This window comes from Micropterus salmoides, unplaced genomic scaffold, assembly GCF_014851395.1.
Source record: "Micropterus salmoides isolate LMB-PRFRI ecotype aquatic unplaced genomic scaffold, ASM1485139v1 Ms_hic_scaffold_9, whole genome shotgun sequence".
Taxonomy (NCBI): Eukaryota; Metazoa; Chordata; class Actinopteri; order Centrarchiformes; family Centrarchidae; genus Micropterus; species Micropterus salmoides.
The window spans coordinates 6,685,394-6,706,402 of record NW_024044681.1 but is presented as its reverse complement, the minus strand read 5'-3'; the positions used below and the strand labels follow the sequence as shown (position 1 = coordinate 6,706,402).

The following is a 21,009-nucleotide window of genomic DNA, read 5'->3' as shown; positions in this document are numbered from 1 at the left end:
TAAATCTTGGCTTTTTGTGGAACATGGTCGCATGACAGCAGTTTAACCAGTATGACTGATGAAGTGTTTTAGAAATGATAGATAGAGCTACGGATAGAGGAGAGCTGAACCGAAAGTCAGTGTCACCCTCAAATACGAACTTAAATTCGGGGAAGACCTCTCTAATCATGTACAAGTTGCTAACAAATGTAATGATTTCTTTGTTCAATCTGTTAAAGTACGTGCCATAGACTTTCCCCATATCAACACTAAAATTAATGTTGTGGCTCCTAATAAAGAAAAAGTCATTTGAGATCAGGGAAGTTTACCAATCAGTTGTCTTGAACGCTAATGATATAGGCACTATTTTTTCTAATTATATCTGTAACTTAGATACTGTATTCCTAAAAAAATATAGTAGCATTCTGGTTCTGGTTTCTTAGAGAGAAACAATTCTCTGGACCTCCTTCAGTTTGGATTCAGGCATAACCATTCCACAGAATCAGCAATCTGTTTATTGTTAGAAAATATAAAACAGTCACTTAACAAAGGAAATGTGTTAGGCACAGTGTTTCTGGATATGAAAAGGGAATTTGAAACTGTCAACCACAACTCTCAATGTTAAATCACGTCTGCTTTTTGTATAATCAGAAAAGGAATCCCCCAAGGAACTGTTTTGGGCTCCATCCTTTTTAGTTTGTATATCAATGACTTGCCAGGAACATGTCCTGATATAGGTCTTCAGATGTACGCTGACGATACAGTCGTCCATGTGTCTGGCCAAACCTGTGAAAACCACCTAAAAACTGCAGCAAACTTCACCACCTTTAAGAGAGATGTCAAGCCCTGGTTGGTTCAGCAACAAACTTTACTGTAAACTATTGTATACTTTTCTTTTTGCCTCACTGTTTTAATGTTTTATTTCACACATTGGATTGCTGTCTGTCCTCTATGCAAGCTGTATCGTTCCCTACTAAAATAAACCATAAAGGAAATAATAGGATAGCGATTATATCACCTATTACTGAGCTGCTAACCATGATGACATGTGATGCTGTCACATGAAAACTGTATATACTGTATCTATATACGCTTTTTCTTAAACAGTGTGTATATATATATATATAATATCAGAATGCAGAACACTTACATGGGAATAAACACAGAATCTAACTTGCTAATTATCTGATTTGTGGTTTTGGATGCGACTCAACAGGCATTTAAAGACTTTATTCATTCTTTTCATTGTTCTTAGAACAGATCAGACAGTCCTTGTGACATCAACAGGTTAATATTTCTCATGTTGTAAATGCTTCTCTGAGATGACCGACGTCCAACATAACTGTTGGATTGGGGTTACTGGAAAGAGTGATGCTTTCCACTCTGACTACAGTACCATGCTGTATATTCTTGTTGATTAATGTCATCATGTTATTCACCTTGAGGAGTAAACCAGTGTTTTATGAGACCTCTCATTACATTCTTCTGTATAATCTCCTTTTTGCAGACACTGTGCAGATGGTAATGAGCCAAGTACTGTACATACTGTCTATTTGTAGAATAATCATGTCCCATTGCTGGTCCTCAGACCAGCAGCCCTGTCTCTGGTTCCCTGTTTTGCTGCTTCACTGCTGGTCTCCAGTCCTGCAGATGAAACTAAGCCCAAGTTATGGAGGAAATGTCTTTATTTATATGAAGGGAAAGTAAATTAAAAGGTTAAAAAGTGACAGGTGACAATTCAAAATACAATGGAATATAATTCAGATAATTTAGTAATCAGCTTTTGGACAATGCAAATTTGTTTCTTCCACATTTCAATTGCATTGCATGTTTTCCTTTTGTGCATTGTTTCATTTGTTATTTAACATTTTTAGTTGCAGTTTTTCATAATATTTTTAACAAAAGCATTCAAAAACTGATGGAGACATTCAGATTCTGACCTGTCCCCAGAGTAAATGACACCTATCTGTCAACACTTTTAAATGTCCCGCCCCATCCAGGCTGTGATTGGTGGGTTCACGATAAGTGATATTGACAAGCTACATTCAGCACATGGCTGCTTGAAAGGCCCCGAGCTTCTCTTCTCCCTCGTCTCTCTCCGCCGACAGAGTTTAGCAGGCAGGCGAGAACGGGAACAGGTGAGCGTCACGTAGCGCCCAGAGAACCTGATATGGAGAGGGCAGAGGAGAGTACCGGCAGCTTGAGAGAAAATGTCCTGGTACGCCAAAGAGTAAAATGTCAAGGTGCCGGTACAGCGTACCAGGGTGTTCCGGCCCACTTCAAGCACTGCTGCTGGCCTCCTGATCAACCTCCTCGGTCTCATCTTTGTTGCCGGGCCTACAGATGGGTTCCACCGTCATTTCTGCTTAACATGAAGAAGGGTTCAACTTGCACCGACCTCCTGAGGTTATCAGTCCTCATCTCCAGTTTCCTACCCGGCCTCTGGAGGGTTTCTGCACTTACTCTCTGCCCCCCAGCTGACTTCCTGACCTGCTCGGCCTGCTGGCCCTCCTCTTGTCCTCCCTCCATCCTGTTCTAGTCTAGCTTTGTTTCATGTTTCCCAGTATATATTTCCTTCAGTTGTGTTCAGTCATCATGGTGTCATCATTATTCATTATTCCTGGTTGCCTCCGTGTATAATACCCTGTTGGAGTTACAATAATTCTCACAAACTACATTGGAGCCTTTGGTGTTTGCATCTGGGTCCAAAACTCTGTTTCTTGCGTTGACACACCAGTAGCCTTGATAATGTGTAGTTTAAGTTGGGGGAAGTCATGACACGAGCAACCCACAACTGGCAGGCATTGGTGCATTACAGGGCACCTCACAATGTCTAATGCGTGATTAAAATCGAGGGGCAGTAAGTGGGGCTGGGAGGAAGGAGGGCCAGGCCACAATAAAACACCCTTGCCCACCAAACGCCCAGCAGCATACTGGCCCCCTAGAGTCCTAAGGGTGTATGTGGTGAGACACAACCAGCCCCAGGTACCCAAAGCCCCAAACCCCAGGTCCCCATACACCTCAAAGGCAGTTCAGCTCAGCACAGCCCCTGCTTTAAGTTCCCCCATTTCCCTTTCCTTTCTCCTCTCCTATACTAACCTCCACATATGCATGCTCACACTCTACATGAGCAGAGAGACACATCTGTAGTGCAGCTGATGTCTAACTCCAATCAGGAAGAGGTTCTCCGCCATTTTGGGTTCCAACCCCTCTCTTGATCATCGCAGGCCCATCCGCCATTTGGAATCAGTGAATGACAAGACACCCATGTGGTCATGTCGCTACCCTGAAAAATAATATCCCCCGTTCAATCCAACTCCAGAGTCACTTTCACAGTCTTAAAATCAGTCACAATGTACAATAAATTGAAGTTTTTGCTGGGTGTATGTATCTGATGGGTGCATCCCTAGTTAAAGAGTTAGTTAAAGACCGGTTGAAATTTTACACTATACTGTTGGATGGTGTGGCTTGGCAGATACCATGACTCCTGTGTGTTGGTTTTTATGTTGCTGCTAAATTTGGTGAGTCCACAGGCTTGCAAATTTCTGAGTGTGGATTCCAACAAGCTTGGGGTTCATTGCCAGTCTCCTCTCAGAGGGGAGCCACGGAGGGGAGCCACTGCATGTTTGGAAGTAGACAGTGCTGAAGACATATTGTGAGCCAGGTTCAGGTGTGATGAAGAACTTTCGGAGACTGATGAAGACTTGACATAGCATGGTTTATTGAACCCGGCCGAGGAGATACTACTATGTTGGGAAAAATAAAAACTTGTGAAGCACCTTGTAACTCTGATTTTTAGAGGCACTATAGAAATAAAGTTTACTTACGTACTTTAAACTGTGTAAGACATGATCACATGGAGTGTTAATAATAGCAGAGAGATTACATCACCTATTACTGAGCTGCTAACCATGCTGACATAGGATGATGTCATGTGAACAAAAAGATTATATATAATATCTGAAGGCAGGCAAAGCCTGCAGAACATTTCTGCCTACATAGGAATTAACACAGACTCTAACTGCAGAGGGTAAATGGATTTGGATCATTTGGGGTTTCGGATGTGACTCAACAGGCTTTTATTATTTAAAGACATTTTTTCATTGTTACTAACAGGAAGATATTAATTGTGACATCAACAGGTTAATATTTCTCATGTCTTAAAGGCTTCTCTGAGATGTCTAACGCAGCTCAATCTCAGGCCAACATAACTGTTGGATTGGGGTTAATGGAAAGAGTGATGCTTTCCACTCTGACTACAGTACCATGCTGTATATTCTTGTTCATTAATGTCATCATGTTATTCACCTTGAGAAGTAAACCAGTGTTTTGTGAGACCTCTCGTTACATTCTTCTGTATAACCTCCTTTTTGCAGACACTGTGCAGATGGCAATGAGCCAATTACTGTACATACTGTCTATTTGTAGAATAATCCTGACTTATCCTGTCTGTGGTCTTCTTGTGATGTTTGCCAATCTAACAAATGAAATCTCTCCTCTGACACTGGTGGTGATGTCTGTGGAGAGATATGTTGCTGTGTGCTACCCACTGAGGCACGCTGCCGTCATCACTGTCAGAAACACATGGGTGGCCGTCGTTGTGGTTTGGACCTTTTGTTCACTAAATATTTTCATTCGAGTTGTTTTATTGTTAGATTTTCCATTTCCAGAGAGCCTGCAAATGAAAGACCTTTGTAATACACTTGTCATGTTTCTTGGGAGAATATCTGCTGATTATGACAAAGCCTACACTTGTTTTCTGTTTGTATCAGCCGGTGTGGCAATTATTTCCTCCTATATTGGTGTGATGATAGCAGCCAGGTCGGCCTCCACAGACAAAGCTTCAGTCCGTAAGGCTCGTAACACACTGCTGCTGCATCTGGTGCAACTGGGCCTCTGTCTCTCCTCAACTGTGCAAAACTCATTTATTGTAGTTCTCTCAAAGTTTTTAACAGGAGTAATATTTGTGCGTATACGGATTTGCCTATACATTAGTATTGTCCTCCTCCCCAGGTGTCTGAGTGCCCTCATCTATGGCCTCAGAGACCAGACCATCAGACCCGTCCTTGTGTACCATCTTTGTTGTCGACGGAGACTCTCGTCCCAGCTCAGGCTGAATCCCCGCCCTAAGATACATGAAATGAATTAACCTGTCTGTATGTTTGTTAAACTCATGCTGTCATCTGACTGGCCTTCATAAATTAGCATTCATGACAGAACAAGAAACAAATTATAAAGCTAATTTTCCAGAATATGACAAATGTTGTAATAACAATTCTCATCTGTAGTTTCAGTATTTCTTAAAATTCACTGATATAAATAAAAATATAACAATATCATGTGCATAACTTATTGATTTGTTTATGTTCCTCATGTGACGCCCTGTGGGGTCATGAGTGTGGTCTCTCGCTCTCTCTCTCTCGGAGGAGGAGGAGGAGGGGCTGATTGCAGTGGCTCTGGGCACCTGGGCTAATTGCCCTGTAGAGTATTTGGGACTGTTTTCTCATTCGGCAAGGGAGCTGCTATCAAGACCAGATCAGACCTCCCTGCGGCCAGCTCCCTGGTCTTCCATTTAGTTTGGTTTTCTTTGGTTGGATTGTTGCGTTGTGGTATTTGTTTTGTTTGCATGCTACAACACCTTCACACATATACCCATGCAACCATCATCCTGCACAGCCACTACTGAAACCACAGACTACATACCTCAAACATTAATTATGTTAATTTGAAGTAACTATTGATTTGGCTTATTTTCATTAAATAAACATACGCTAACTGTTTACCATGGTGTGTCTCCCTTTTGTTGTGGCCTTTTGAGCCAGGTCATAACACTCAAATACACCACATGTTTTCTTTCCATTTTATGTCTATTCAATTTGCTAAGCTATGTCATATGAATTTTTACTGCACATTGTGTCATCATTTACCAGTGAGCGGCCTGTCAAAGTGGGTTGATTGAATTGCACAAAATGGATTAGTATTTAGTTAGACATACAAACTGCTGGTTATAATCCTCCTACACTCATCTGCCTGGATGAGATGAGAGTCTGGATTACACAGGCAGCCTCCACACGCGACACAGAGCTCTCCGGCAAAATAAAAGGTGGAGGTGTGGGTTTTTTTAACAGTAGCCGGTGCACTGACGTGACAGTGATTCAGCAGCACTGTTCTCATAACCAGGAATATTTTTATCATAAACTGTAAACCATTTTACTCCCCCCGTGAGTTTGCTTCATTCACTCCTAAATCCCCCCGCTCCATGAACGACTCACGCCTTGCCAACGAGTTGAACCAGTTTTACTTTGAAAGACAATGGGACAGACCTGACACCATCCCCTGTCACACCACTGATCGGCCACACTCCTCCATCTCAGAAACTTTGCAAAGCATCTGGGCCGGACTCTGTCTCCCTATCCACCCTGAAGCACTGTACTGATCAGCTGTCTCCGGTGTTCACAGACATTTTTAACACCTCACTGGAGACATGCCATGTGCCAGCCTGCTTCAAAGCCTCCACCATCATCCCTGTCTCCAAAAAACCAAGGATCATGGGACTAAACGACTACAGACCCGTCGCCCTGACCTCTGTAGTTATGAAGTCTTTTGAACGCCTTGTGTTGTCCCACCTAAAATCCATCACAGACCCAGTCCTGGACCCCCTGCAGTTTGCCTACAATAATTATTATTATTATTATTATTCCTTCCTATTAGTCCTAAGGGTGTATGTGGTGAGACACAACCAGCCCCAGAGACCCAAAGAAACCGCCTGAACCCCAGGCCCCCATACACCTCAAAAGCAACTCAGCTCAGCACAGCCCCTGATTTATGTTCCTCCTGTTCCGTTTCCTCTCTCCTCTCCTATACCAACCTCCACATATACATGCTCACACTCTACATGAACATCTGCAGAGAGACACATTTGTAGCCACAGCTGTAGTCTAACTCCAGTCAGGAAGAGGTTCCGCCATTTTGGGCCCAAGTAGCCCTCAAAGACAGGGAGCTGGTCCACAGGCCCACAGGCGGGGATACACTCATGGATACCAGCTTCTCGCTGAGGGGAGGCAATGTCGTATCAGTTGCAATAGATACATTACAACACTCAAGGATGAAATCTTTGCCACTCAGAAGAGGAATAACAGTGTCTTTCAATAGCAGTCTGCCTCGAGCAAAAAAGAAGGGCGTGGTTTGAGGTGAGAAAGTCCAGGCCTAATAGTCCTGCTTGTGTGGACCCCCTAAGCACATAGAACACATGCCGCCAAGATTCACATCCCAGATGCAGAGTAGCAGTTATGGTGCCCAATTTGTCGAGCATCTGGCCATTTACAGCTCAAGCAGCAATAAAGTCAGCATTCAGGGGTTGCTTACGCAGTGCTGGAACAGCCGTGCGGAACTCTGCACTGATGAATGACTCGGTTGATCCTGCAATTGGTGGACCACCAATATGTTGATTTCAATGCCTTCAATGCTTCCCCTCACGTAGGAGGTGTGCTGCTGCTCTGCCGTGCCCTGAATCTGTTCATTATTTGTAGAGGGGATAAACATTCACTCACCGTTGGGCCTGTAGATAAAGTAGCTGGTGTTTGGGCCACAACATCAGCTATATCTCTTTTCCCAACTGGTTGGCTGGGACGCACTCCATGTTTCCTCTGTGGTTCCTCATTAAAAGGACTCCCAACAGATTGGGGGCTCTGCCTATTTGGAAAGCCAGCTCGGTTATTGTAGGGCACCTGGCCATCCCACCTCCACTAAGCTCTCCGTTCACGCCACCCGTGGTCAGGTGAATGCCCTCTCCGATCATCTCTTGGCCGATGTAATTGGCAGCCCTGTTCCCCACAAGCACACAGACACTTACATCCCCATCCTAGTGAAGAGGTTCTCAATCTGTCTCTTCAGTCACTGGATTTCAGCTGGTTATTTTCTTCTGCCAGATGTCTCATTTCCATCCTCATCTCCTAATTTCTTCATGAAGTCTGTCCATAGCTCTGTACAAACCACCTCCATCCAATATGGAATTAATCATGGCAGTTGCACCACCCCTAGCAGGAGGCTGTTGTAATTGTGTGTTGACATAGTCCATCTTTAAAGTCTCTCTGGCCACTTCACAATGGCCACCAATGACCAGGGCCTCTTCCTGTTAGTGACGTTTAGCTCTCAAAGTCGGATCAAGTCCAGCCATAAAACCTACGACATTTTTCCTCTTTCTGAGCTATATAACTACAGCCAGGTAATGCTTCTTGACCTAGCTTGCTCTTACCCAAGACGGGACATTTTTATCACTTTTCTCTACTACCTATTTTTGCAAAATCGGTTTTGCCAATTGACCTGAAACTACGTCAGCATCATCTAGAGACGTCGTTGATCAAAAGTTATCAAAAGAATTTTGATATGTCAATCTGTTTTTTTTTGTTTTTTTTTCAGAAAACTTTATTTACATTTAGATTTAGCTGACGCTCTCATACAAACCGACTTACAATTGCTATATTTGTCAGAGGTCGCGCCTCTGGAGCAACGAGGGGTTAAGTGTCTTGCTCAGGGACACATTGGTGTCTCACAGTGGATGCAAATCCGGGTCTCTCACACAAAAGGCATGTGGCTCATCCACTGCGTCATCACCACCACTACTTTTGTATCTTTACGTACAATTTTACAGAAATGCTTGTAAATCAAAATTGGCTTAAACTATTGTGACCAAACTTGACGCATCTGTTCAGATGCTCATTCCAAACATAACTGACAACATTTGCCTCACAGCGACCTATGGTCAATTCAGAACTCAGTCACTCAGTCACGCTACCAAAATCAACATAGACATTCTCTAGATGGCTGATACCTGTTTTCAGGCAGAGACACGACATACGCGTGGAGATTCAACGATCCGGCGAGGACTGGATGTCTGAGCCTCCTATTTAGGTGGTAGCTGATGGTGGGAAACAGAGCAGGTGTGCTGATTGCGGATGGCCGCCACCTGGCGACTCACTAGGCTTCCCTGGGTACCTCCGATGGAACTCCCTCAACAGAGTAGGGTCCAGAAAGCACCTCTTCTCCGGTCCGTACCCCTCCAAATCCACAAGGTACTGGAAGCCCCGGCCACGACGTCGAGAGTCCACTGTGTACAGTGAAGGCCGGCGCACCGTCGGATTATCGTCGGCGGTGGCAACAGAGGGCTAAGGAGGACAGGTTTGATGCAGGAGACATGGAATGAAGGATGGACCCTGAGAGAGTGGGGAAGCTTAAGGCTGGGTTAATGATCCCCTCCACAGGGAAGGGGCCGAGGAACCGGGGTGACAGTTTCCAAGAATCGGTCTTAAGGGGCAGATTTTTAGTGGAGAGCCATACCGTGTCGCCCACGGAGTATTTCGGGGCCGGAGTGCGCCGACTGTTGGTACCATGACGTTCCCTTTCCTGAGAGGGAAACAGAGGAGGTTGAAAACCATATAGGCACTGAAAGGGGGACAGACCTGTGGCCGAGGTGGGCAGGGTGTTGTGGGCATATTTCAACCCAGTGGAGTTGGGAGGCCCAGGAGGAGGGGTTGGAGGAGACCAGGCAGTGAAGGGTCTTTTCCAACTCCTGGTTGGCACGCTCGGCTCACCGTGGCACCGATGGCGAGGCAGAAGAACTTCCAAAGAGCTGAGGTGAACTGAGGGCCACGATCAGAGACAATGTCACACGGTAAACCATGGACACAGAAAATCTCTTTTGCCAGGACCATGGCAGTTACTTTAGCAGAGGGAAGACCAGGTAAGGGGCAGAAAACGAGTAAATTTAGTGAATCGATTATCCACGGTGAGAATGACAGTGTTACCATCAGAAGGAGGTAGGCCAGTGACGAAATCCAGAGCGATGTGAGACCAGGGGCGTCGAGGAACTGGGAAGGGGAGGAGCAGTCCGGTGCTGGGTTGGTTCAATTCAATTTTATTTTATTTATATAGCGCCAAATCACAACAACAGTTATCTCTCAGTGCTTTTCATAAAAGACCAGGTCTAGACCGTACTCTATGATGCTATTTACAGAAGCCCAACAATTCCCACCAAGAGCAAGCACTAGGCGACCGAGGCAAGGAAAAACTTCCTTTTAAGAGGCAGAAACCTCGAGCAGAACCATGGCTCAGGGTGGGCGGCCATCTGCCTCGACCGGTTGGGGGTGAAGGAGGGAGAGAGAGAGAGAGCACAGGAGAGGAACAGAGAGAACAAGAGAGGGATGGAAGGAGAGAGAGGGGAGGGAGGCAGCCTACACAATATACACACACACAGAGGTACAGACAGTAAAGGTGATGTTGCTATAGACTAAATGAAAAATGGTATAGATATGTACAGTAGTGTTAATGATAACAATCGTAATGTTAATGATTATAACAACAATAGGACTAGTAACAATAGGTGTTATTGCAGAGGGTGTCGAGCAGGAACACGGGGGCAGCAGGTGACCTGCAGCCACAGATCCAGACTCCACAGCTACAGAGCCAGAAACACCTGCAGGAAGTGATAGGAGGAGAGAGGAGAGGGACGAGAAAGCACAAGACTACCAGAAAGGGGAGAAGTTGTGTTAGTAACATGCAATAATGGGATGAGGTTGCATACAGAGGGAGAGGAGGTAGAGGAGAGAGGAGCTCAGTGCATCATGGGAAATCCCCCGGTAGTCTAGGCCTATAGCAGCATAACTAAGGGATGGTTCAGGACTACCTGAGCCAGCCCTAACTAACTATAAGCTTTATCAAAGAGGAAAGTCTTAAGCCTACTCTTAAATGTGGAGATGGTGTCTGCCTCCTGAACCCAAACTGGAACCTGGTTCCACAGGAGAGGAGCTTGATAGCTGAACGCTCTGGCTCCCAGTCTACTTTTGGAGACTCTAGGAACCACAAGTAACCCTGCATTCTGGGAGCGCAGTGCTCTGGTGGGGTAGTAAGGTACTATGAGCTCTTTAAGATAAGATGATGCCTGACCATTAAGAGCTTTGTAGGTAAGACGAAATTCTATTCTGGATTTTACCGGAAGCCAATCCAGAGAAGCTAAGACAGGAGAAATATGATCTCTTTACCTGGTTCCTGTCAGAACACGTGCTGCAGCATTCTGGATCAGCTGAAGAGTCTTAATGGACTTTTTCAAGCAGTCTGATAATAAGGAATTGCATTAATCCAGCCTAGAAGTAACAAATGCATGGACTAGTTTTTCTGCATCATTTTTAGACAGGATGTTCCTGATTTTCGGATTTTATTACGCAGGTGAAAAAAGGCGGTCCTTGAAATTTGCTTAATGTGAGACTTAAATGACATGTCCTGATCAAAGATAACTCCAAGATTCCTCACAGTGGTGCTGGAGACCAGGGCGATGCCATCCAGGTAAACTATATCTTTAGATAATGCGTCACGGAGGTGCTTAGGCCCCAGAGCAATAACTTCAGTTTTATCTGAGTTTAAAATTACAGGTCATCCAGGTTTTAACATCCTGAAGGCACATTTGAAGTTTAGCTAACTGATGAGTTTCATCTGGTTTGATCGATAGATATAACTGAGTAGCATCTGCATAACAATGAAAGTTTATAACAATGAAAGTTCGACCCCTTATTCTGGGCGCAGATGGAAGATGCAGAAACAAACGATTATGTCTGTCTCCATAGTGGGCCACCAGAAACGCCTGCGTAGAAAGGCTAGGGTGCGAGAAACTCCGTATTGGCAGGTTAGTTTGGAGGAATGCGCCCATGTTAAAACTGCTGATCTGAAAGAAGGTGGAACAAATAAGGTGCCGGGTGGAGTATTACCGGGATAAAATCTAGGGTCATTACGGAGAGCCTCTCTCACCTTGTTTTCGAAGTCCCAAGTGACTGCTCCGATGATGCAAGAGTCGGGCAGGATGGTCTGGAACCGGGGTCACGTTTTCCTCCTCGTTGAAGGCTCTCGATAGGGCGTCGGGTTTGATGATTCGAGAGCCGGGTCTTTAAGTCAGGGAGAAGTTAAATTGCCCAAAAAACAGAGCCCACCTGGCCTGACGAGAGTTCAGTCGTCTGGCAGATCTGATGTACTCCAGATTCTTGCGATCGGTCCAGACGACGAACAGATGCTCGGCCCTCTCCAGCCAGTGGCGCCACTCCTCCAGGGCATCACTGCCAGCATTTCCTGTTGCCAACATCGTAGTTGCGCTCCGGGGTGGAGAAGCGGCGGGAAAGGAAGGTGCAGGGGTGAAGTTTGCCATCCTCGGCAGAACGCTGGGAGAGAACCGCTCCCATCCCAATTTCTGATGCGTCCACTTCCACGACGAACTGCCGAGATAGGTCAGGCTGAATGAGGATGGGGGCTGAGGAGAAACGAGACTTGAGCTCCCGGAAGGCATTCTCAGCCTCCAAGGTCCAGGAGAAGAGTCTGTTGGGAGAAGTGAGAGAGGTAAGAGGAGCAGCTACATGACTGTAGTTCCGGATAAACCTCCAGTAAAAGTTAGCAAACCCAAGGAACCTTTGGAGTTGTTTTCTGGTTGTAGGGCTTGGCCACTCTTGTACCGCTTTTACCTTGGACGAGTCCATCATGACCCACCCCTTGGAGACAACGTAGCCCATGAAGGTGACCGTGGAAACGTGAAACTCACACTTGGCTTTGCGAACAGACGGTTCTCCAGTAACCTCTTCAGGACCTGGCGGACATGCTGGACATGTTCAGTGTCATCCTTTGAAAAAATCAAGATGTCATCATGGTAGACAAAAACAAAGAGTCCCTTATTAGTCCCAATATCCCTTAAAATGTCATTAATGAGGCACTGAAACACAGGCGGGGCGTTAGTCAGATCGAAGGGCATAACTAAGTATTCGAAATGGCCCAAGGAGGTGTTAAACGCCGTTTTCCATTACGAAGGCATTATGAAGGTGAAGGATGGTGAAGATGGTCGCCCCCTGCAGGGAATCAAAGGCTTCAGACATGAGGGGTAACGGGTACTTATTCTTAATGGTGATATTGTTGAGACCAAGGTAATCAATGCACGGGCGCAGGCTCTTATCCTTCTTTTCTACGAAGAAAAAGCCTGCCCCTAGGGGGGAGGAGGAAGGTCTAATGATTCCGGCATCCAAAAAGTCTTTGATGTACTTTTCCATGGCTTCACACTCAGGTCTGGATATATTGTAAAGCTTACTGCCAGGCAAGGGGGCGCCTGGCAACAGGTCTATGGCGCAGTCATAGGGGCGGTTGGGGGGGCAAGGTCAGGGCTCGTGGTTTACTGAACACTTCACAGAGTTCGTGGTAAACCGGGGGAACGTAAGCCAAGTCAGGTGTAACAGCTGAGGAGCTGGGTACCGGGACAGACTGAGGTGAGGCTGATCGAAGACACTCCGAGTGACAGGTGGGGCTCAAACTAGTGACTTTGGCTGAGGACCAATCCATACTGGGGTTGTGTTAGACTAACCAGGGGTGCCCGAGAATTAGTGGAGTGTGAGGAGAGTCAATGATGAACAGACTAATCTGCTCATGATGATTACCAGAGAGTCGGAGCTGCAGGGGAGGAGTTCTGGAGGTTACCCGGGCCAAAAGTCTGCCGTCTAGGGCATTCACCACAAGAGGTTCTTGGAGGGGAATGGCGGTCAGACACAACTGTTTGGCTATATTGTTATCCAAGAAGCTCTTATCTAAAGGCTAGCAAGACATTGGACTGACCTTCGTGAGAGATGGTGGCTTGGAGGTAAGTGCGACGGCGAGAAGATGGAGCGGTTGTTCGGCTCACTCGGGCGCTCCCAAGCTCTAGCGAGCCTGACTGTTTGACGGCCTTCTGGAGCAGGTGGCTAGGTGATGGCCCAACTGGCCCATATTCCCATTGTACCTTTCAGGTGCGGGGACCCAGGGCTCCCGGTCAGTTTGGTGGGAGGCGGTGGTTGTGGCAGGAAGAGAAGTGGGACTCGCGGAGGCTTCGGCGGCAGGGGGAAGAAGCTGACACATGGATTCCCCCAATGTCTGTTGGTGCATATTTGATACGAACCTAGGAACCTTTTGCAAGCCCTGGTTTCTGATCATCATAACTACACATCCCTGAATTTATATCTTTTCTATGTTCTAAAGACAAATTAACAATCTTCAGTTAATTTAACATCAGCTTGAAAGCAAATGATGAATGATTTTTTTTTTTTTTTTATCGTAAAAAAATTCAGGCATTAAGGGATTAAGGTTAGGCTTAAGACTTTCCTCTTTGATAAAGCTTATAGTTAGGGCTGGTTCAGGTGAGTCCTGAACCATCCCTTAGTTATGCTGCTATAGGCCTAGACTGCCGGGGGATTTCCCATGATGCACTGAGCTCCTCTCTCCTCTACCTCCTCTCCCTCTGTATGCAACCTCAACCCATTATTGCATGTTACTAACACAACTTCTCCCCTTTCCAGTAGTCTTGTGCTTTCTCGTCCCTCTTCTCTCTCCTCCTATCACTTCCTGCAGGTGTTTCTGGCTCTGCTACAACTATTGTTGCTAGTCCTATTGTTATTATTTTTATTATAATCATTAACATTACGATTCTTATCATTAACACTACTATAAATATCTGTACCATTTTTAATTCATTCAATAGCATCACCTTTACTGTCTGTACCTCTGTGTGGATATTGTGTAGGCTGCCTCCCTTCTCTCTCTCTCTCCTTCACCCCCAACCGGTCGAGGCAGATGTCCGCCCACCCTGAGTCATGGTTCTGCTCGAGGTTTCTGCCTCTTAAAGGAAGTTTTTCCTTGCCTCTGTCACTTAGTGCTGCTCTTGGTGGGAACTGTTGGGCTTCTGTAAATAGCATCATAGAGTATGGTGTAGACCTGCTCTTTTATGAAAAGCGCTCTGAGATAACTGTTGTTGTGATTTGGCGCTATATAAAATAAAATATATATAAATTTGAATTGAATTGAGGTGGAGCTCTTTGCAAGTGTTGCATGGCTTCCTTAGTGTGCAGGAATCAGACCCCTGCCATGGTTGACAGCGTCTTGAATTCTGTGCTTTCAAGTGCTCTCTTTTATCACAGTACTGCAGTAGAATTGTATTACAATACTGTACATTACTGTAGTATTTTCCTGGAGCCTTTCATTCATCAGAGCTTGAGTTGATTGAAAGATGCTCGCTAATGAGATACATAGAGGTGGGGGCATCCATCTGGCCTTCAAAATAGGGGGGTATAACAGTAGCAGCAGTCTGCGGAGGAGCTGTGTCAAGTTCACCAGTCAGATAATGGAGATAGGGGTTTCCTTTCAACAGCTCTCTGTATTTTAGCTGGCAAGGCGAGAAGCACAGCTGTGTAGGCCATGGCCAGCTTATGAGCGCTGTGGAGTTTTAGATGATCTAAGAGCACCTGTTATTTGTAGAGCTTGGAGAGGTGGATCTGCCTGCCCAAGAGGCTTTCCAAAGACATCTTCAATAAGATGAAGTTGCTTTCCTTCCCTGACTCAAAGTAAGGCAATTTTGATTTAGGGATTCTGCGGGAGGGGGTGATCAGCAATTCCATCATGGTCATTCCTCCATCCACTTCCCACTAAAAATGATGTCACACGGAACCCATACTGTCAAACCATGAGTTTACGGCTTGCTTGGGATTTGGAGGCACTTGTCCATGTGGCTGAATGTGGAGATGAGACACACCGTAAGGTCATATCCCTACCAATGTCCAGCGACTACTGAATTGTCCCATCAGCCTGTAGCTCCTCCGTGATTTTATGGACTTCCACCAGTTACAGATGCTTACGCTGCTGTTGAAACATGGCTGTTGGGTAAACACTCAGAGCTACCTGGGAAGCTCCTGATTTCTCACTGAGCTCACTGAGGCACATGATGAGGCTTGAGAAGTGTGGTGACTCTCCGGACACTCTGACCAAATAGACTTGGTAGGGATGTGTCCAGATCCTGTCTGTGCGCATGATGGTGCAGTGTACATCTGTTCCCGTCGTGTGTGGTCTGAGTGTTGTTTCTTGGAAGCCTCCAGCGTTGGTTAGTATGAAAGGGTTGGTGGCCCAGGAATGCAGATGGTTGGCTGGTGCCAGGGCCAGGGCCCACTATCCTTTATGGGGATTCAACAGATTCATCGGCAAGAGATGCTGCATAGGGAAGAAGCCAAGGAGTTTAACCACAAAGCCGGTGAAACAGGAGGAGAACTCCTTGAGGTAACTTATCCTAATGGATAAGGCCATGATCAGGGCAGAGCCCAGCTTTATGCTCCTTTCTGCTGCTCTGCAATGGGGCGATATTGTGCTTTCCTCCTCCATTGGGCTTCAATTCTCCATTGTGCCTTTCCTATCCATCTCCCTATGTGTCTGGCTCAAAGAGCCATTTCAATGAGGTTGAACAATCTCTGTGAATGTGAGATTGGGTAGGATGAGAGAGATGTGATACAGCTGGCCTTTTATTTCTCCACTCCACGCAACTAGTACTTCAACCCACTCTTGTAGGATGTTATGTGTTGATGGACGTTTGGCAGAAGTTTTTGAAGTTTTTCCTGTTACGGCGAGGGCAGCGTCTTTGCTTGCTGTGGTGCTGACATTGCATGTCATGTAGCACCAATGATGCTTCATTGGTATTGGATTTATGTGCACAGTGGAGATGATGACCAAAGTGGGAAGGTCCAAAGACTGGATGTTTGCTGGTAGGATACTTGGCAGGGTTTGATGGTGGGCCAGGGCTCTCAGCCTGTTCTGAACTGCTGCTCGTCTTGCCCCATGATTTTTCTTTCACGACTTCTGCTTCCGTTGGTATCAAATACTGTGGACTAAAGCAAGGATTATACTTTCCGTGTCCACGAGTACATGAGGTTCCACTAGGGTCTGCTTGACGAAAGAATTGTCATCAGAGGGGTACGCGTAGGGTCTGTGCGGACGTCCGTGTACCTCACGTTTTTTGTGACCGCACGGACCTGGTGCCACTAGCGCTACCAGGGCACCAACCGATCTACTGAGCATGTGTGGAACATGTCCGCCAAGCTGACTGCAGAAAGTAGTATAAACAGAAGTAGTCCGCATCTGTGGGGTCCAGAGCTGTCCGTGTCCGCTCCCGAGTATATTCGAGGCTTAAAGAAGTAAAAAAAAATACAGCAAGGACGAAACAAGCACTTTCTTTGTCAGAGTCAGTTGAAGCAGACACAAAGGTGTCTGAACACAGCCAGGCCATTTTAATGGTCATGTGTAATACAATCAAAACAAAACTATAAATAAATAAAGATTAAACCACATTCCTCATAATTTCATCAGGTTGGATAGTGCTAATTCTATGCTTTACTCATATCTTCTAAGTTTGGAAAAATAATAAATTTGTGAAGCACCTTTTAATTCTGGTTTTGAGAGGCACTGTAAAAATAAACTTTACTTACTTTAAACTGTGTAAGACATGATCACATGGAGTGTTTGGGAAATAATAGCAGAGAGATTACATCACCTATTACTTAGCTGCTTACCATGCTGACATGTGATGGTGTCATGTGAACAGTGAAAGAAAAAGATTATATATAATATCTGAAGGCAGGCGAAGCCTGCAGAACATTTCTGCCTACATAGGAATTAGCACAGACTCTAACTTACCAATTATCTGCAGAGGGTAAATGGATTTTGATGATTTGGGGTTTCGGATGTGACTCAACAGGCATTTATTATTTAAAGACTTTATAATCTTTTTTCATTGTTACTAACAGCAAGATATTAATTGTTGTAAATGCTTTTCTGAGATGTCCGATGCATCTCAGGCCAACATAACTGTTGCATTGGGGTTACTGGAAAGAGTGATGCTTTCCACTCTGACTACAGTACCATGCTGTATATTCTTGTTCATTAATGTCATCATGTTATTCACCTTGAGAAGTAAACCAGTGTTTTGTGAGACCTCTCGTTACATTCTTCTGTATAACCTCCTTTTTGCAGACACTGTGCAGATGGCAATGAGCCAATTACTGTACATACTGTCTATTTGTAGAATAATCCTGACTTATCCTGTCTGTGGTCTTCTTGTGATGTTTGCCAATCTAACAAATGAAATCTCTCCTCTCACACTGGTAGTGATGTCTGTGGAGAGATATGTTGCTGTGTGCTACCCACTGAGGCACGCTGCCGTCATCACTGTCAGAAACACATGGGTGGCCGTCGTTGTGGTTTGGACCTTTTGTTCACTAAATATTTTCATTCGAGTTGTTTTACTGTTAGATTTTCCATTTCCAGAGAGCCTGCAAATGAAAGACCTTTGTAATACACTTGTCATGTTTCTTGGGAGAATATCTGCTGATTATGACAAAGCCTACACTTGTTTTCTGTTTGTATCAGCTTGTGTGGCAATCATTTCCTCCTATATTGGTGTGATGACAGCAGCCAGGTCGGCCTCCACAGACAAAGCTTCAGCCCGTAAGGCTCGTAACACACTGCTGCTGCATCTGGTGCAACTGGGCCTCTGTCTCTCCTCAACTGTGCAAAACTCATTTATTGTAGTTCTCTCAAAGTTTTTAACAGGAGTAATATTTGTGCGTATACAGATTTGCCTATACATTAGTATTGTCCTCCTCCCCAGGTGTCTGAGTGCCCTCATCTATGGCCTCAGAGACCAGACCATCAGACCCGTCCTTGTGTCCCATCTATGTTGTCGACGGAGACTCTCGTCCCAGCTGAGGCTGAATCCCCACCCTAAGATACATGAAATGAATTAACCTGTCTGTATGTTTGTTAAACTCATGCTGTCATCTGACTGGCCTTCATAAATTAGCATTCATGACAGAACAAGAAACAAATTATAAAGCTAATTTTCCAGAATATGACAAATGTTGTAATAACAATTCTCATCTGTAGTTTCAGTATTTCTTAAAATTCACTGATATAAATAAAAATATAACAATATCATGTGCATAACTTATTGATTTGTTTATGTTCCTCATGTGACGCCCTGTGGGGTCATGAGTGTGGTCTCTCGCTCTCTCTCTCTCGGAGGAGGAGGAGGAGGGGCTGATTGCAGTGGCTCTGGGCACCTGGGCTAATTGCCCTGTAGAGTATTTGGGACTGTTTTCTCATTCGGCAAGGGAGCTGCTATCAAGACCAGATCAGACCTCCCTGCGGCCAGCTCCCTGGTCTTCCATTTAGTTTGGTTTTCTTTGGTTGGATTGTTGCGTTGTGGTATTTGTTTTGTTTGCATGCTACAACACCTTCACACATATACCCATGCAACCATCATCCTGCACAGCCACTACTGAAACCACAGACTACATACCTCAAACATTAATTATGTTAATTTGAAGTAACTATTGATTTGGCTTATTTTCATTAAATAAACATACGCTAACTGTTCACCATGGTGTGTCTCCCTTTTGTTGTGGCCTTTTGAGCCAGGTCATAACACTCAAATACACCACATGTTTTCTTTCCATTTTATGTCTATTCAATTTGCTAAGCTATGTCATATGAATTTTTACTGCACATTGTGTCATCATTTACCAGTGAGCGGCCTGTCAAAGTGGGTTGATTGAATTGCACAAAATGGATTAGTATTTAGTTAGACATACAAACTGCTGGTTATAATCCTCCTACACTCATCTGCCTGGATGAGATGAGAGTCTGGATTACACAGGCAGCCTCCACACGCGACACAGAGCTCTCCGGCAAAATAAAAGGTGGAGGTGTGGGTTTTTTTAACAGTAGCCGGTGCACTGACGTGACAGTGATTCAGCAGCACTGTTCTCATAACCAGGAATATTTTTATCATAAACTGTAAACCATTTTACTCCCCCCGTGAGTTTGCTTCATTCACTCCTAAATCCCCCCGCTCCATGAACGACTCATGCCTTGCCAACGAGTTGAACCAGTTTTACTTTGAAAGACAATGGGACAGACCTGACACCATCCCCTGTCACACCACTGATCGGCCACACTCCTCCATCTCAGAAACTTTGCAAAGCAGCTGGGCCGGACTCTGTCTCCCTATCCACCCTGAAGCACTGTACTGATCAGCTGTCTCCGGTGTTCACAGACATTTTTAACACCTCACTGGAGACATGCCATGTGCCAGCCTGCTTCAAAGCCTCCACCATCATCCCTGTCTCCAAAAAACCAAGGATCATGGGACTAAACGACTACAGACCCGTCGCCCTGACCTCTGTGGTTATGAAGTCTTTTGAACGCCTTGTGTTGTCCCACCTAAAATCCATCACAGACCCAGTCCTGGACCCCCTGCAGTTTGCCTACAATTATTATTATTATTATTATTATTCCTTCCTATTAGTCCTAAGGGTGTATGTGGTGAGACACAACCAGCCCCAGAGACCCAAAGAAACCGCCTGAACCCCAGGCCCCCATACACCTCAAAAGCAACTCAGCTCAGCACAGCCCCTGATTTATGTTCCTCCTGTTCCGTTTCCTCTCTCCTCTCCTATACCAACCTCCACATATACATGCTCACACTCTACATGAACATCTGCAGAGAGACACATCTGTAGTGCAGCTGATGTCCAACTCCAGTCAGGAAGAGGTTCCGCCATTTTGGGCCCAAGTAGCCCTCAAAGTCAGGGAGCTGGTCCACAGGCCCACAGGCGGGGATACACTCATGGATACCAGCTTCTCGCTGAGGGGAGGCAATGTCGTATGAGTTGCAATAGATACATTACAACACTCAAGGATGAAATCTTTGCCACTCAGAAGAGGAATAACAGTGTCTTTCAATAGCAGTCTGCCTCGAGCAAAAAAAAAGGGCGTGGTTTGAGGCGAGAAAGTCCAGGCCTAATAGTCCTGCTTGTGTGGACCCCCTAAGCACATAGAACACATGCCGCCAAGATTCACATCCCAGATGCAGAGCAGCAGTTATGGTGCCCAATTTGTCGAGCATCTGGCCATTTACAGCACAAGCAGCAATAAAGTCAGCATTCAGGGGTTGCTTACGCAGTGCTGGAACAGCCATGCGGAACTCTGCACTGATGAATGACTCGGTTGATCCTGCAATTGGTGGACCACCAATATGTTGATTTCAATGCCTTCAATGCTTCCCCTCACGTAGGAGGTGTGCTGCTGCTCTGCCGTGCCCTGAATCTGTTCATTATTTGTAGAGGGGATAAACATTCACTCACCGTTGGGCCTGTAGATACAGTA

At 45.4% G+C, this 21,009-nt stretch overlaps 2 protein-coding genes across 2 annotated transcripts; both read left to right on the top strand.

Moving 5' to 3' along the window:
- The first annotated feature begins 1,017 nt into the window (after nucleotides 1-1,017).
- On the top strand, nucleotides 1,018-5,128 carry LOC119895504 (odorant receptor 131-2-like). The gene is made up of 2 exons (XM_038708666.1): nucleotides 1,018-1,027; nucleotides 4,170-5,128. Exons 1-2 carry the CDS (start codon nucleotides 1,018-1,020, stop codon nucleotides 5,126-5,128), a joined length of 969 nt encoding a protein of 322 aa, XP_038564594.1.
- A 12,399-nt stretch (nucleotides 5,129-17,527) lies between these two features.
- Nucleotides 17,528-18,587, top strand: LOC119895502 (odorant receptor 131-2-like). The gene has a single exon (XM_038708663.1). It carries the CDS (start codon nucleotides 17,622-17,624, stop codon nucleotides 18,585-18,587), a length of 966 nt encoding a protein of 321 aa, XP_038564591.1. The 5' UTR covers nucleotides 17,528-17,621.
- Nucleotides 18,588-21,009: the final 2,422 nt, after the last annotated feature.

Coding starts and splice junctions, on each gene's coding strand:
- LOC119895502 (XM_038708663.1), top strand. CDS start 17,622: ATGTCCGATGCATCTCAGGCCAACATAACTGTTGCATTGGGGTTACTG.